The following is a 14187-nucleotide window of genomic DNA, read 5'->3' as shown; positions in this document are numbered from 1 at the left end:
CAACACCACACTTCAAAAGCATCAATTCTTCAGTGCTCAGCCTTCTTCACAGTCCAACTCTCACATCCATACATGACCACAGGAAAAACCATAGCCTTGACTAGACGAACCTTTGTTGGCAAAGTAATGTCTCTGCTTTTGAATATGCTATCTAGGTTGGTCATAACTTTCCTTCCAAGGAGTAAGCATCTTTTAATTTCATGGCTGCAGTCACCATCTGTAGTGATTTTGGAGCCCAGAAAAATAAAGTCTGACACTGTTTCCCCATCTATTTCCCATGAAGTGGTGGGACCGGATGTCATCATCTTCGTTCTTAGGAGCTTTTTTTTTTTTTTGCATGTAGAACTTTAGGCCTTTGCCTCTCTTAATGGCTTAACTATGTTGCCAGCTTTTTATTGTATATAATTTATCTTTCAAATGGCTATTTAGAATTTCTAAAAATTGTAATTGTTATTCTTTTCTCTTATATAAGCTTTCTGTCTTTTGTCTCAGACTTTGAAAGACCTTTAATTCCAAAGATCATTAAAGTCATTTTTCGTATTGTTTTCTTACTACTTCAGTTGTTTTATTTTTGCATTGAAATTTTAGGCTTATTAGGATTATTTTGGTGTAAAGATTGTGGTAGTTATTAAGTTACTTTTCCCCTCAAATGACTAGTAGTTGCTTCAACTCTAGCAAGACTTTTAAAGGTAACTTCCCTGCCCCACCCTCTGCCCTCCCTCCCCACCTCCGCCAGTGAAATCTTATCCAGAGTCATGTTTTCTCAAGGCATGTTATTAAACTTGACAAAGTTGTTTAAAATAGTTAGTAAATTTTTTCTCCTTTCCCAAGGGAAAGTATTTCTATTTCAGATGATGAAAATATCAAATAGAACAGGCTTTGAAACTGGGAGTTGTGTTTGACCTAAATCTTCTTGACAGATGCTCCTGGAGATCATTTTAAAACTATACTTGCAGTATTTTCCTTTCATCCATCTCCTCTCTCCTATGAAAGTGAAGTGAAAGTGTTAGTTGCTCAGCCGTGTCCAACTCTTTGCAACCCCGTGGACTATAGCCCGCCAGGCTCTGTTGTCCATGGAATTTCTCCTATAAGGACACACTTTAATTTTAAAAATGTCATATGTGTATAACGTTGCACCAACTGATTGTGATTTGTGAGCTCAGATATATTTAATTGTTCACAGTTTTATTGAAATAGAAAAAAGCCATCTATTCTTATTGATTAAATTATTATTTATTTACTAATTTTTTTTAATTGAAGAAGCAATGCAGCCACGAGATAAAATATTCAAAAATACAGAAAGATAGCTATGGACAATGTCTTTCTCCTCATTATAGTTCCCCTATCTTTAATGCCCTCTATATTTTTAATTTATTTCCTGTGTATCCTTCTGGAATATCTTATTGAATATTACATTCTTCTTTCTTAGGTCACAGGTGCTTACTACTTGTACATACCTTTCTCTGTTTTGTTTTCACTCGGTATCTATATATAGGGTTTTTCTGTGTAAGTGCATATTGGTTTGTTGCATTCTTTTTTGGTGGTTGTAGAATATTCCATTGTTTGACGTTTATATAGTTTATTTAATTAGTTCCTGATTTAGTGTCTTTTATTTCAAAAAGAGCCTATCTGTAGTATAAATTCCTAGAACTGGAATTCCTGTGTTCAAAGGTAAATTCAGTTGGAATTTTGGTAGATACCATAAATAGGTTATATACTGTTTACCCTTGAACCAGTAGTATGTGTTACTGCTTATCTGATTTAAATGCCTTAATTTTTTCAAGAAGATAGGCCTATATCTGTCAGTTGGTCATGTAGGTAGACACTGGCCTAGACATCTTCCTGTGATGGTCCAGGATCTTAGAATCATTAACTCTCATGGCCTGATCTCTGCCTGTCCTTTCTAGTCTCATGCCCCACTGTTCCTCTGCTGCTGCTGCTGCTAAGTCACTTAAGTCATGTCCAACTCTGTGCGACCCACAGACGACCTCCCACCAGGCTCTGTCGTCCCTGGGATTCTCCAGGCAAGAACACTGGAGTGGGTTGCCATTTCCTTCTCCAATGCATGAAACTGAAAAGTGAAAGTGAAGTTGCTCAGTCGTGTCCGACTCTTAGCGACCCCATGGACTGCAGCCTACCAGGCTCCTCCATCCATGGGATTTTCCAGGCAAGAGTACTGGAGTGGGGTGCCATTGCCTTCTCCGCACTGTTCCTCTATGTGCATCTTTCAGAAAATAGGTTTGTTGTTAACTAAAATTTATCAAGTATGCTTTCTCTGAGTTTGACAAAATTTGCTTAAAATCCTCCATAGGTATCACAAATTCTTAGATTATCAAATCACTGTCACTTACATTTATCTCAGTACTGCGTCAACAACTGATTGTTTCTGATCAGCAAAATGTCTCTTGTGCACTTTGTTAGGTTATTCTTTTTTCCTTTGAGAGACAAAGTTGTGACCGAAATCAAGACATTTCTGCTTTCCTTAGAAGAATAACTGGAAATTATACAAATTCCGTCTTTTTGCTTAATCCTTTTTAAATCATCATTATCTCTGGAGTCAACAGTAAACAGAGCACTAAGCCCGGAGCTAACGTACCTTGCTTTATCCTCTGATACCTTACGTGCTGTAACCTGCACATATCACTCCTCTGAGCTTCAGTTTTGGCTTCCTTGCAAAGCAGGTGGTGATATTTCTCTGTCTCGCAGCCTTGCTGTGAGGATTAAGAAAGAGATCAGAAAGCCTCTAGCAGAATACCTGGAAGGGAGTTGGTGTCTGATAAATGTGTTGGATCTCTGTGTTGTCGATCATAGAAGGGCAGCTTAGCTGAACGTATGCTGCTTTTCCACTTTAAAAATGGTTTTGTCCTAGGTGCTGTTTACAGCTGATAACAGATCGACCTGCCGCCATTCAAGAGGAGCTCGATCTTATCCAGGCCCTGGGGTGCCTTGAAGAATTTGGGGTGAAGATCTTGCCTTTGCAAGGTGAGTTTTCTACTTAAGTGTTGCACTTTTATGAACTTATTTTGCATAAATTCACTAGTATTCCTGTTTAGGTGTCTAAATAAAGAGTACTTTTGGTCATTTAATCTGTTAGCAATAGGTTCTGCCCTCTGTCCCATTTTTCAGTGCCGTTATTACAGCAGTGAGGCTGTTGGATAAAAACAAAAAGAGAAATTGGGGATTACAGGTGAGAGTTTCACCTTTACATCAGTTTTCGATTGAAATTTATTCATTTCAGTTGCATAATTTATAAGTAGCTCTAAATGATAATAGTTTATTTCTTCTTATGCTTACTGTAGAATATTCTTTAATTGAATCCGTATTTTTTTTTTAACAGAGGGAATGACAGGAAATTGTTGTTTAGAGTTAAATTACTAACAGTATGTTAGCATTGCTCAAGTTCTTTTACCTAAAGGTGGAAGTCAGATTAGTACCAGCCCAAACAGGTCATCTGTCCTTTTGGGACAGTGGGCATCTCCCAGTGTCCTGAGCCTCACCTGATAAGCAGGAGGGAGATTTTCTGTTGCTTCAAATCCTGCAACTCAGTGCCCTAAATGAAGTAAGTGTGTTTGGTGATTTGTGGTATGCTTGGCTAGTTTCCATGTCATCTCTGATCTTTATTCTTGAAAAGATTTTTATGTTTTTTATTGAAGTATAATTGACTGACAGTGTTGTGTTAGTTTCAGGTGTACAGCAGAGGGCTCTTATCTTTATTCTAACTCTGGAAATGTTCAGAATTGGAAGTGGGAGTTTAGCTAAGTTCTTTTCATCTCTGGTTTTTGATAAGTTTTCACTGGAATTGTGTGTCTGGTGTTTTTTTTTTTTTTTTTTTTTTAACTTCTAATATCATTGATCAGTGATAGTCTGTTACAGGTTCGTTGGTGTGTTTTATTGTATATTATCTATTCAGAGTCAACAATAACTTCATTATTTTTTTAAATTGCCTTTTACTTAATTCTTATTGATCTGGGGGTAAACACAGTTTTCACTTGGTTCATTTGCCTTAAATTAGGGAGGTCAGTGTACCTCCGTCGTGTCCCTGGTCACGAATCATCAGTGTGTCTTCCTTTGTAGTGCGATTGTGCTCTGATCGGATCGGCCTCGTCAAGGAGTGTATTTGCCAGTCCCCCACGTGCTACAAGCAGTCCACCAAGCTGCTGGGCCTTGCTGAGCTGCTGAGGGTAGCAGGTAAGTTTTGAAAGCTTAACTGCTGTGCACCATCCTAGGAAAACACTGGAATATGTGCTACTAGGTGTGAGAGGAGCTGCTTTTCAGCAAGGTTTTGTCTTTTCCAGCAAGATTGGCATGTTATTAAGATGTGTTCCTATGTTGAGCTGCTTGGACCTCTGTCTTCTAAATGAAGGCAGACTTTTTTGGGGCTCCATGGTCATACAGGGTCAGAAAGAGAAGTCAGAGTTACCATTTATAACCAGAAAACTTAAAAAGTAGGACAAGGCAGCTCAACTAGTTCACCTTCAGTTTCCACATTTGGTGTAATATTTTCTTTTTAATATAAATTTATTTATTTTAATTGGAAGTTAATTACTTTACAATATTATATTGGTTTTGCCATACATCAACATGAATCCGCCACGGATATACACGTGTTCCCCATCCTGAACCCCCCTCCCACCTCCCTCCCCGTACCATCCCTCTTGGTCATCCCAATGTACCAGCCCCAAGCATCCTGTATCCTGCATCGAACCTGGACTGGCAATTCATTTCATATATGATATTATACGTGTTTCAATGCCATTCTCCCAAATCAACATTTTTGAACCTGAATAATTACTTAGAACAATTTGTGCATTTACTGTTTGGCCAGGTTTTCTCACGCATTGTCTCATTTCATTTTCTATTAAATGATGTTGATGTTTTCTTCCTGTTTTATGAGGGGATTTGAAGGTCAGAGAAGTTAAGGATCTTGCTCAGCAGGGTTAAGTAACAGAGCATTTCTGAGTCCATACTCCATGTGTCACATTGTTGTGCTTACCAGTCTTTTAACGTTTTTCTTTTGTATTTTTGACTCATCCAATGTGTATCTCACCTGATGGACATCTTCAAGTGAGTCCTCATCTTCTTAAACAGATTTTAAAGTGTGCAGCTTAAAATTTTCAAATCCAGCACAATTTTGTGACAAATACCTTCCCATTTCAACTAAAAGAATGAAAATGAGCCCACCCGCTGACTCGAAACACCAGCTGTCTATACTGGACATGTCTGTTGGTTTGCTAAGTGGTCTTCCTTTGGGACCCCGTCCCTCTCCCAGTGGAGACTTGCCAGTCAAGATGCTTTGCCACAGTTGTTGGCACTGTCGTCCTGCCAGTACCTTCTGTCCACTTGCCAGTGCAGAGATGACCGTGCGACTCAAGAAAAACCAATCAAAATCTTTCCTGACGTTTGATATATAAACACAGGAAGACAGAAGCACATTCTTCTTTTCTAAATTAAATTCGTAAGGATACAACCTTAGGGATGCTGGCAGTCATTTGTCTGATCAGTTTTCTGAAAATGAATCCATTTGAGAGAAGGAAAACGCCCCAGTGGCAGTCTACATGCCTCAAGATCTAGTCCTGCCTGAAGATGGCTTTTAACCCCAGAAATTGTTTTTAATTAAAATGGGGTTAAATTCCATGTTTAGCTTTAAAAAAGTAAAGAGGATTTTGTTTATATTTTGAGCTTTAAGTAAATATATATATATGTATATGTATATTTGGTAGACACATTTATGTTTTAAAATCTAAATAGGACTCTTCTTCTTAAGGCTTTATAGTTTTAGTATATTTTATGGTGTCAGATGTCCTTTTCTAGCCTATCTGAAAGCGTAACACTAGCATTTTTACCTCTGGCCTTGGAGATGTGTTCGGATATCCCTTGGGGGCCAGGCAGCCATCGGGAGGTATCTTGGAAGGCGGCAGAGAAGTTGAGCATGGGGTCTGAAGACTGGTCCTGTCCTTACTCTCCTATTCATTTGCTAAGTGACTTAAGCTTCAGCTTCTGGAAAATAGGAATGCACCCCCTGCTTTAAGTCTAGGTTATGAGACTCACACGAGTTAATACATACGAAAGCATTTTGTAAACTTGAAAGCTCTCTGATCATCAGGGAAGAATTTCTTAAGGATCCAGTCATAGACACTAATGAAGCAGTCAGGGATGCTGTCTACATTTTCCATGTACCTGCCTACTACTGTTAATTTCCATTTTCATCCCTGTGACACTGACCTAAAAATAGGAATATCAGTGATCAAGATAAGCCTGCATTTTTAATGGTATGAACATTACTCTTCAGTCCTGCCGAGTACATTTGTGTGGAACACCTGGTGTTCAAATGGCTTTTCTTTGCTGTAGCTATTTTAGTTCTCCTATTTGGAACCCTCTCAACTTGACCACCTCTGTTTCACAAAGTTGAATGTGGAATCTGTGTTATAACTTCAGTCCAGTATCATTAAAGGAGAAGACTAGTATCCATATTTCATTCAACATGGTGCTTTTATTGTGAGCCCCCTGAGCGCACGTAATAGCTACTGTGTATCCGTGACTGCTGTGTGCCAGCTCCCTTCTGTGCCCTTTTAACACACTGGCTCTTCTGCTGTTCACTGCAGGCTCTCCTTACTGGCATTTTACAGATGGGGAAATAGAGGCCCCAGAGAGGAAAGTAATACCACTTTGTCAGGTACTTTGGATACAGAGTTCTATTACACACCTGCTGCCCTCTGGGAATTTAGCATCTTAGAGGGCTGCAGAAGCAGAGAACTGTGTTGCATAATGGGGTATGAGGGTAGTCCACGGCTTCTGTAAACAGATGTTAGAGAATCCAAAAGACAATTGTAATATTTAGCTGGGGGCGGAGTGGTGTTAAGAAAGGAATCACAGGCAGGTAACATGTATCTGAAGCTTACAGAATGCTGCAGTTATTTATTGCTGCTTTACAAACCACCCTGAAACCTAGCAGCTTAAAATAACAACAGTCATGTCTTCTTATCTCTCCCGGTTCTGAAGGTTGACTGGGCAGTTCAGGGTCTTTTATGAAACTGCAGTCAGATATAGCAGTTAGGGCTGTGGTTATCTCAAAGACTGCTTTGTTCACATGTCTGGCACCTGGGCTGAGAAGATTGAAAAAGCTGGGGGCTGGAGTAGCTCGGGCTTTCTCTTCTCTATGTGGTTTCTCCTTACCATCTTTCCTTATGTTGTTGTCACACTACCTGGATTTCTTATGTGGTGGCCTAGGGCTCCCAGAGCCAGTATCCCAAGTTCAGTTCAGTTCAGTTCAGTCACACAGTCGTGTCTGACTCTTTGTGACCCCATGCATCGCAGCACGCCAGGCCTCCCTGTCCATCACCAACTCCCAGAGTCTACCCAAACTCATCTCCATTGATTCAGTTATACCATCCAGCCATCTCATCCACTGTCGTCCCCTTCTCCTCCTGCCCCCAATCCCTCCCAGCATCAGGGTCTTTTCCAATGAGCCAACTCTTCGCATGAGGTGGCCAAAGTATTGGAGTCTCAGCTTCAGCATCAGTCCTTCCAATGAACACCCAGGACTGATCCCCTTTAGGATGGACTGGTTGGATCTCCTTGTAGTCCAAGGGACTCTCAAGAGTCTTCTCCAACACCACACTTCAAAAGCATCAATTCTTCGGCACTCAGCCTTCTTCACAGTCCAGCTTTCACATCCATACATGACCACAGGAAAAACCATAGCCTTGACTAGACGGACCTTTGTTGGCAAAGTAATGTCTCTGCTTTTGAATATGCTATCTAGGATTGTCATAGCTTTCCTTCCAAGGAGTAAGAGTCTTTTAATTTCATGGCTGCAATCACCATCTACAGTGATTTTGGGGCCCCCAAAAATAAAGTCTGACACTGTTTCCACTGTTAACCCATCTATTTCTCATAAAGTGATGGGACTGGATGCCATGATCTTAGTTTTCTGAATGTTGAACTTTAAGCCAACTTTTTCACTCTCCTCTTTCACTTTCATCAAGAGGCTTTTTAGTTCCTTTTCACTTTCTGCCATAAGGGTGGTGTCATCTGCATATCTGAGGTTATTGATATTTCTCCCGGCAATCTTGATTCCACCTTGTGCATCTTCCAGCCCAGCGTTTCTCATGATGTACTCTGCATAGATGAGAAACCAACAAAAGTTTCATGTCATTTTGCTGTAATTTAGCTTTGGAATTTGGGCCACTTCCTCTCTAATGTATCTTATTCACAGAAGCAGTCACACAGGCCCTCCCAAGTTTAAGGGACATATTTATAGGCTCCACTTGAAGTTGACTGGGCTTGGGTGAGCCTGAGACGGCTTCCACAGCTGTTGGAACAAGCCTGCATTACTCTCTGGCTGGTGGTCAGAAGCCTCAGCCCCTTACCCCGGGGAGCTCTCCGTGGGGTTTCTCGAGCATCTCAACAAGGCGACTCCTGGCTTTCTCCTGGAGCAATTGATCCAGAGAGCAGGGCAGAGCCTTTAGTGCTTTTTTACAACCTCCTCTTGGAGGTCAGTCACCATCGTTTACAGCTGACTCTGTTAGAAATAAATCACTAGCCATCCCCATTCAAGGGGAGAAGCAGTAAGCTCCATCTTTAGAAGGGAGTACCAAAGAATTTGTGGACATAGTTTAAATTATATTTCATATATTCAAAGTTTTGTCCTGCTACCCTTAGTGTTTTCTTCAAACTAAACATTTAGACCATTTTCTGTAGTAGATTCCTAGTCTGGTTCTAGTGCTGGCTCTTCTCCCTGTGAACTTGGTTTTCTTTGTAGGACTTTTCTAGAATCATTGTTTTCAAGCTTGTTTTTGGTTATGCTTTTTCTTTTAACCACCTGCTCAGATCACCTGATACACAAACTAACTTTCTCACAATAAAACTATAAAATTTAAATCCATTTTACTTTGTGTTTATGGTTTTTATCTTTTTATTTGTCATTATTGATTAGAATTAGGACATTCAAATATGAGAATAAATAGGAAACATGTTTAAATTCCCTGTTTGGAGGAAAACTTTTCCTCTACCTACCTACGTCGGAATGGCTGTTCTGGGGCTGGTATATCTGTATTTTACTGAAGTATCACAGATCTACAGTGTTGTATTAGTGTACAGTGGAGTGATCCAGTTATAAATGTACACATATTCATTCTTTTTTAGATTCTTTTCTCATATAGATTATCACGGAATGTTGAGTAGAGTTTCATTTGCCATGAAGTAGGTCCTTGTTGGTTATGTATCTTACATATAATAGTGTGTATGTGTTCATCTCAGGTTTCTCATTTATCCCTCCCTACCAAGTTTGTTTTTGTTATCTGTTAGTCTGTTTTTGTTCTGTAATAATTTCATTTCTTTTCTTTTTTAAAAAAAATTGGATTCCATGTCTGCGTGATATCATAAGATGTTTGTCCTTATCTTACTTCACTCAGTGTGACGATTTCTAGGTCCATCTGTGTTGCTGCAAATGGCATTATTTCAATCTCTTTCATGGCTGAATAATATTCCCTTGTATCTGTGTACCTCGTCTTCTTTATCCATTCCTCTGTTGATGGACGTTTAGATTGCTTCCATGGCTTGGCTACAGTGAACATGGGGGTGCAGGCAGCCTTTTGGTTTATGGTTTTCTGTGGATACATGTCCAGCAGTGGGATTGATGGATCATATGATAGTTTTATTTTTACTTTTTTAAGGAACCTCCATACTGTTCTCCACAACGGTTGTACCAATTTATATTTTGTATGGGGCCGATATTAATCATTGATCACTTTGGAGAGAGAATTTCATGATTAATAACCAGACTGAAAGGTCTAAGTGGCCTTGACCTTTTGTCCTGTTGTCTTATAAAAATCTTTCTAATCTCTGTTTTTCATTTGAGAATTAATTAGAAAGATAGACTTAAGGAACTCCTCTATCCATTGATACTGCCCCAAACAGTAAATTGTTTGCATATGTTTTTAGGTGAAGACCCAGAAGAAAGGCGTGGACAGGTTCTCATCCTTCTAGTGGAGCAGGCACTGCGTTTCCATGACTACAAAGCTGCTAATGTGCATTGTCAGGAGCTGATGGCCACAGGTGAAGTAGACACCACTTAACACTTTGCTCATGTTTTTTTTTTTTTTTTGCTCATGTTCTGACTCATGGACGAGATCTCTTTTGAAATCACTTGGTCTAATTTGGTAAGCCAGCCACACTGTGTTCATAGGCCTTGGGAGATGTTTTGTGAGCACTGATAAGTAGGTATTCCATGTGCTTGTATATTAATGTAAATACTTTAATGGGCTGAAGGGGTTATGTTTTATCTGGGATATGGTTGCTTTCCATTCCATATTAAAAGTAGGCTCATAATTTTAATAGCAATTTTATGTAAAATATTTTAATTTTAAAATATTACAAAATATGTAAATTTTTTAATGTATTTGACATATAATAGAAAAAATTTCAAATTTGAAATATCTGTAATTTGTGACTACATTGTCTGTATTTCTATTCTTTAATTTCTTTAAAAGATCACAAAATGCTTTTCGAATTTGAGCAGTTGGGAAGTAGCTTGCCACTGATACTGAAATTATAACTCAAGTCTCTGGAGGATAAGCAGGTTGTATTGTGGAATAATTTCTCTATGAAAGAGCACATTCCCCAGAGGAGTAGCCAGGAATGTTGTCTTGTCATAGGCTCTGGGCTAAATGATCTGCTTTTTGCAGTTGTGCCTGAGTATGTGGAAACTCAGGCACACTTAGCTGTTTACCCACTGCCTCTGCATGGCTAATGATGCAATGCTTCACTTTGTGATACCTCCTGGTGTTGCACATTGATGATTTGTATATTTGCTGTATACTGGTAAAATAAATGATTATTCTGACACTTGTTAAAAGGAGTAAGGAAGACTTTATTCAGGACTTTTGTAACGGAAGAGAAATCAGGCTCAACTCCAAATACAGAAAAGACAGCTGGGAATTTATCACCGAGGATCAGGTTAAGGGGATCAACAATGGTTGAAAAATTATGGTGATGAGACATCCGGGATAGGGGCATTTGTACTAAACTGACTTACTGGTGGCACGCCAGGGTGATCAGATACAAAGGGTGGGAGATTCTCTTTAAACTGACTTGGCAGGATTCTTGACTGAAACTGGATTATAATAGGTTCAACAAAGGCTGGGCCAAGGTAGAGGTCTCGTTTAAAAGAGGACTCAGAGAAGCCTGAGTGAAGTTTGGTCAAGGAGAGAGTTTGGTGATACATCTGTGAAAATGTTGAAAACTGGATAAAAGCTTAACACTTTACAACCTCAGCATTGGAAAACTGGTTTCATGGAAAAACTGTCAGATATTAACCTAGTGATTGTGCACCACTAAATCACTGCAGATGGTGACTGCAGCCATGATATTAAAAGACGCTTACTCCTTGGAAGGAAAGTTATGACCAACCTAGATAGCATATTCAAAAGCAGAGACGTTACTTTGCCAACAAAGGTTCGTCTAGTCAAGGCTATGGTTTTTCCTGTGGTCATGTATGGATGTGAGAGTTGGACTGTGAAGAAGGCTGAGCGCCGAAGAATTGATGCTTTTAAAGTGTGGTGTTGGAGAAGGCTCTTGAGAGTCCCTTGGACTACAAGGAGATCCAACCAGTCCATTCTGAAGGAGATCAGCCCTGGGATTTCTTTGGAAGGAATGATGCTAAAGCTGAAACTCCAGTACTTTGGCCACCTCATGCAAAGAGTTGACTCATTGGAAAAGACTGATGCTGGGAGGGATTGGGGGCAGGAGGAGAAGGGGATGACAGAGGATGAGATGGCTAGATGGTATCACCAACTTGATAGACATGAGTTTGAGTGAACTCCAGGAGTTGGTGATGGACAGGGAGGCCTGGCATACTGCGATTCATGGGGTCACAAAGAGTCGGACACGACTGAGCGACTGGACTGAACTGAACTGAACTGAAGTTCAGAATAGTTATGGTATTCTGGAAAATCATTGTCTTAGTTCACTATCATTTACTTAGAGAGCTTTGTATTAAGTTTATTCCTATAAGGATAGTACTTGGATTAATTCTGACTTTGTATATTTAGAGAAATTATCCTGGGCCAAGGCCTTTGTACTTAGAAACAAGACCTACTTTCTAACTGGATGTCCTTCAAATAAGAATGAAAATGCATTTTAAGGGTTTAGAGCATAACTTGCATAGGGCAAAGCCCTCTGCCGAGAGTCAGACTCTGAGTGTATTTTTGGCACTGTCCCTGGACCTCTGTCTTCATGTGTGAAGTGGATGATTCTTTGTAGCTTTCCACAATAATTTATCTTTTTCTAGAACTTTGCAGTGTATAAACTGCTTTTAAGTACAGTTTTTTTAAAAATAAAGATTGTTTAATCTTTACAGTCTTCCCTTAACAACCTTCCTTAGTGGTTCAGATGGTAAAGAATCTGCCTGCAATGAGGGAGACCTGGGTTCAATCCCTGGGTTGGGAAGATCACCTGGAGAAGGGAACAGCTATCCATTCCAGTATTCTGGCTTGGAGAATTACATGGACTGTACAGTCTATGGGGTTGCATAGAGTCAGATACAACTGAGCAACTTTCAATTTCACTTTACAACCAAGGGAAAGAGGAATTACTATTATTTTTGTTTTTTTGTGGTGGTGAGGGATGATGATGTTTGGACCTTTCTCAAGCTCACACAGTGCTTGGTCCACACTCAGTTCTTTCTGAATTCAGATACTCAGTCGTTTTTACTCAACATCAAATCTTAGTAAATTATCTGTAGTCATTGTGAGGTTGAAGATAATTTACTATTTGTAGTCATTTTCATCTGAAATTTAACATAGTTTATCAGAAAAACTTGTCTGGAGCGCTGCTGAACTTTCTGGATAATACACTCACCTAATATTTCTTTTCTGTTTTAGATCATTGTGTTTTTCTGCTTATATAATGATACATATCACTATGACTGACTTTGCTTTGGTAACATAAGACCTCAGTAAAAAGCCATTACGTTTTTCAAGTTGGATTGAAAATTTCTTTCTTCTAGTGAAAATCAGTTTGTTTTTCTTGCGCATTTTTCAGGTTACTCTAAAAGCTGGGATGTTTGTAGCCAGTTAGCACAATCAGAAGGTTACCAGGACTTGGCCACTCGGCAAGAGCTCATGGCTTTTGCTCTGACACATTGCCCTCCCAGCAGCATTGAACTTCTTTTAGCTGCCAGCAGCTCTCTGAAGACAGAAGTAAGTCTCCCAATAAAGTAAATCCTGAACTGTATCAAGTGTATTTTGTTGGGTCTGTGGATCTTGGGTTTGTGCTTTTTTGTTTTACCAATAATATGAAAATTTTAATTTATGGAAAAAATAGTTTGTTACTTACAAATTTGAAGATATTAAGCTATAAAATAGTCTTGTTGGCTTTATTCCAGTAAAGAAAGGCTACAGGTATGAGAAATAAGAGAATAGTATTAGGAAACAATTTATTGAATATAATGGGGAACATTAGTATTGTCAAGAACAAAATATTTAAGAGGAGGTCCTGTGTAGTATACTGGAAACCATGTGAGTTAAAACCAGTGGTGACACCATCCCCTTAGAAGCTCTTTGGAAATAGCAGGGTGTGGGCTTTGGTTGGAGAGAAGCTCAGTTTCCTAAAATTCACAGGCTAGATCTGCATCAGGGGGATGTTAGGCCAGTTGTAAAACGCATGTGAAGAATTCTGGAATTCATATTTTTATCTCCTGGCCATTCATTACATTGTACATCAGGTTTCCCACAGTTAATTCCGCTCCTGAAACGGTGGTTGCATCCTTGGGAAGGTGTTCATGGAGCCCTGAAGTCAGCCTGTTACCACTAGGAGATAGCACTTCTTTGTTTGTTTTTCCCCCTCGAAAGAATGCTTTTTAAATTTCAAGTCTACATTGTAAAATGAGGCAAATTTAAAAACAATTCTGTTATAATATACAGTGTTCTTTTTCAGATTCTTTATCAAAGAGTGAATTTTCAAATCCATCCAGAAGGAGGGGAGAGTATCAATATGTCACCATTGATGAGTAAAGCACTGCAAGAGGTGAGTCTGGGTGAGAGGGAGGAGTTTGAAAGGTGCTTGTAAGAGGAATGAAACAGTTATCTCACACTGTATGTGTGGTATGTGTAGACTGTTCTTTTTACCTGTGTGTGTCTGTGTGAAATGTAGCATTCATATCAGTTCAGTTCAGTCGCTCAGTCGTGT

General features: G+C 39.4%; 1 protein-coding gene across 5 annotated transcripts in view; it reads left to right on the top strand.

The window, feature by feature from the left end:
• NBAS (NBAS subunit of NRZ tethering complex) overlaps nt 1–14187 on the top strand; it is a 329576-nt gene that overhangs the window by 162155 nt on the left and 153234 nt on the right. For all 5 annotated transcript variants that reach the window (XR_015135793.1, XM_086323557.1, XM_086323555.1 and 2 more), the window contains exons 31-35: nt 2870–2982; nt 4075–4188; nt 9943–10056; nt 13042–13199; nt 13936–14025. Coding sequence is in view for 4 of the 5 variants with exons in the window: in XM_086323557.1 (XP_086179683.1) it covers nt 2870–2982; nt 4075–4188; nt 9943–10056; nt 13042–13199; nt 13936–14025 (589 nt within the window). In the remaining variant the exon portion in view is untranslated. The remainder of the gene's footprint in view (nt 1–2869; nt 2983–4074; nt 4189–9942; nt 10057–13041; nt 13200–13935; nt 14026–14187) is intronic.

Source organism: Bos grunniens, chromosome 11 (genome assembly GCF_055505025.1).
Source record: "Bos grunniens cultivar Pamir isolate PY7600 chromosome 11, Bosgru_T2T1.0, whole genome shotgun sequence".
In the NCBI taxonomy this organism is placed as follows: domain Eukaryota; kingdom Metazoa; phylum Chordata; class Mammalia; order Artiodactyla; family Bovidae; genus Bos; species Bos grunniens.
Note: the sequence above shows the minus strand (reverse complement) of the source record. Positions and strands in the feature narration are given on the sequence as shown.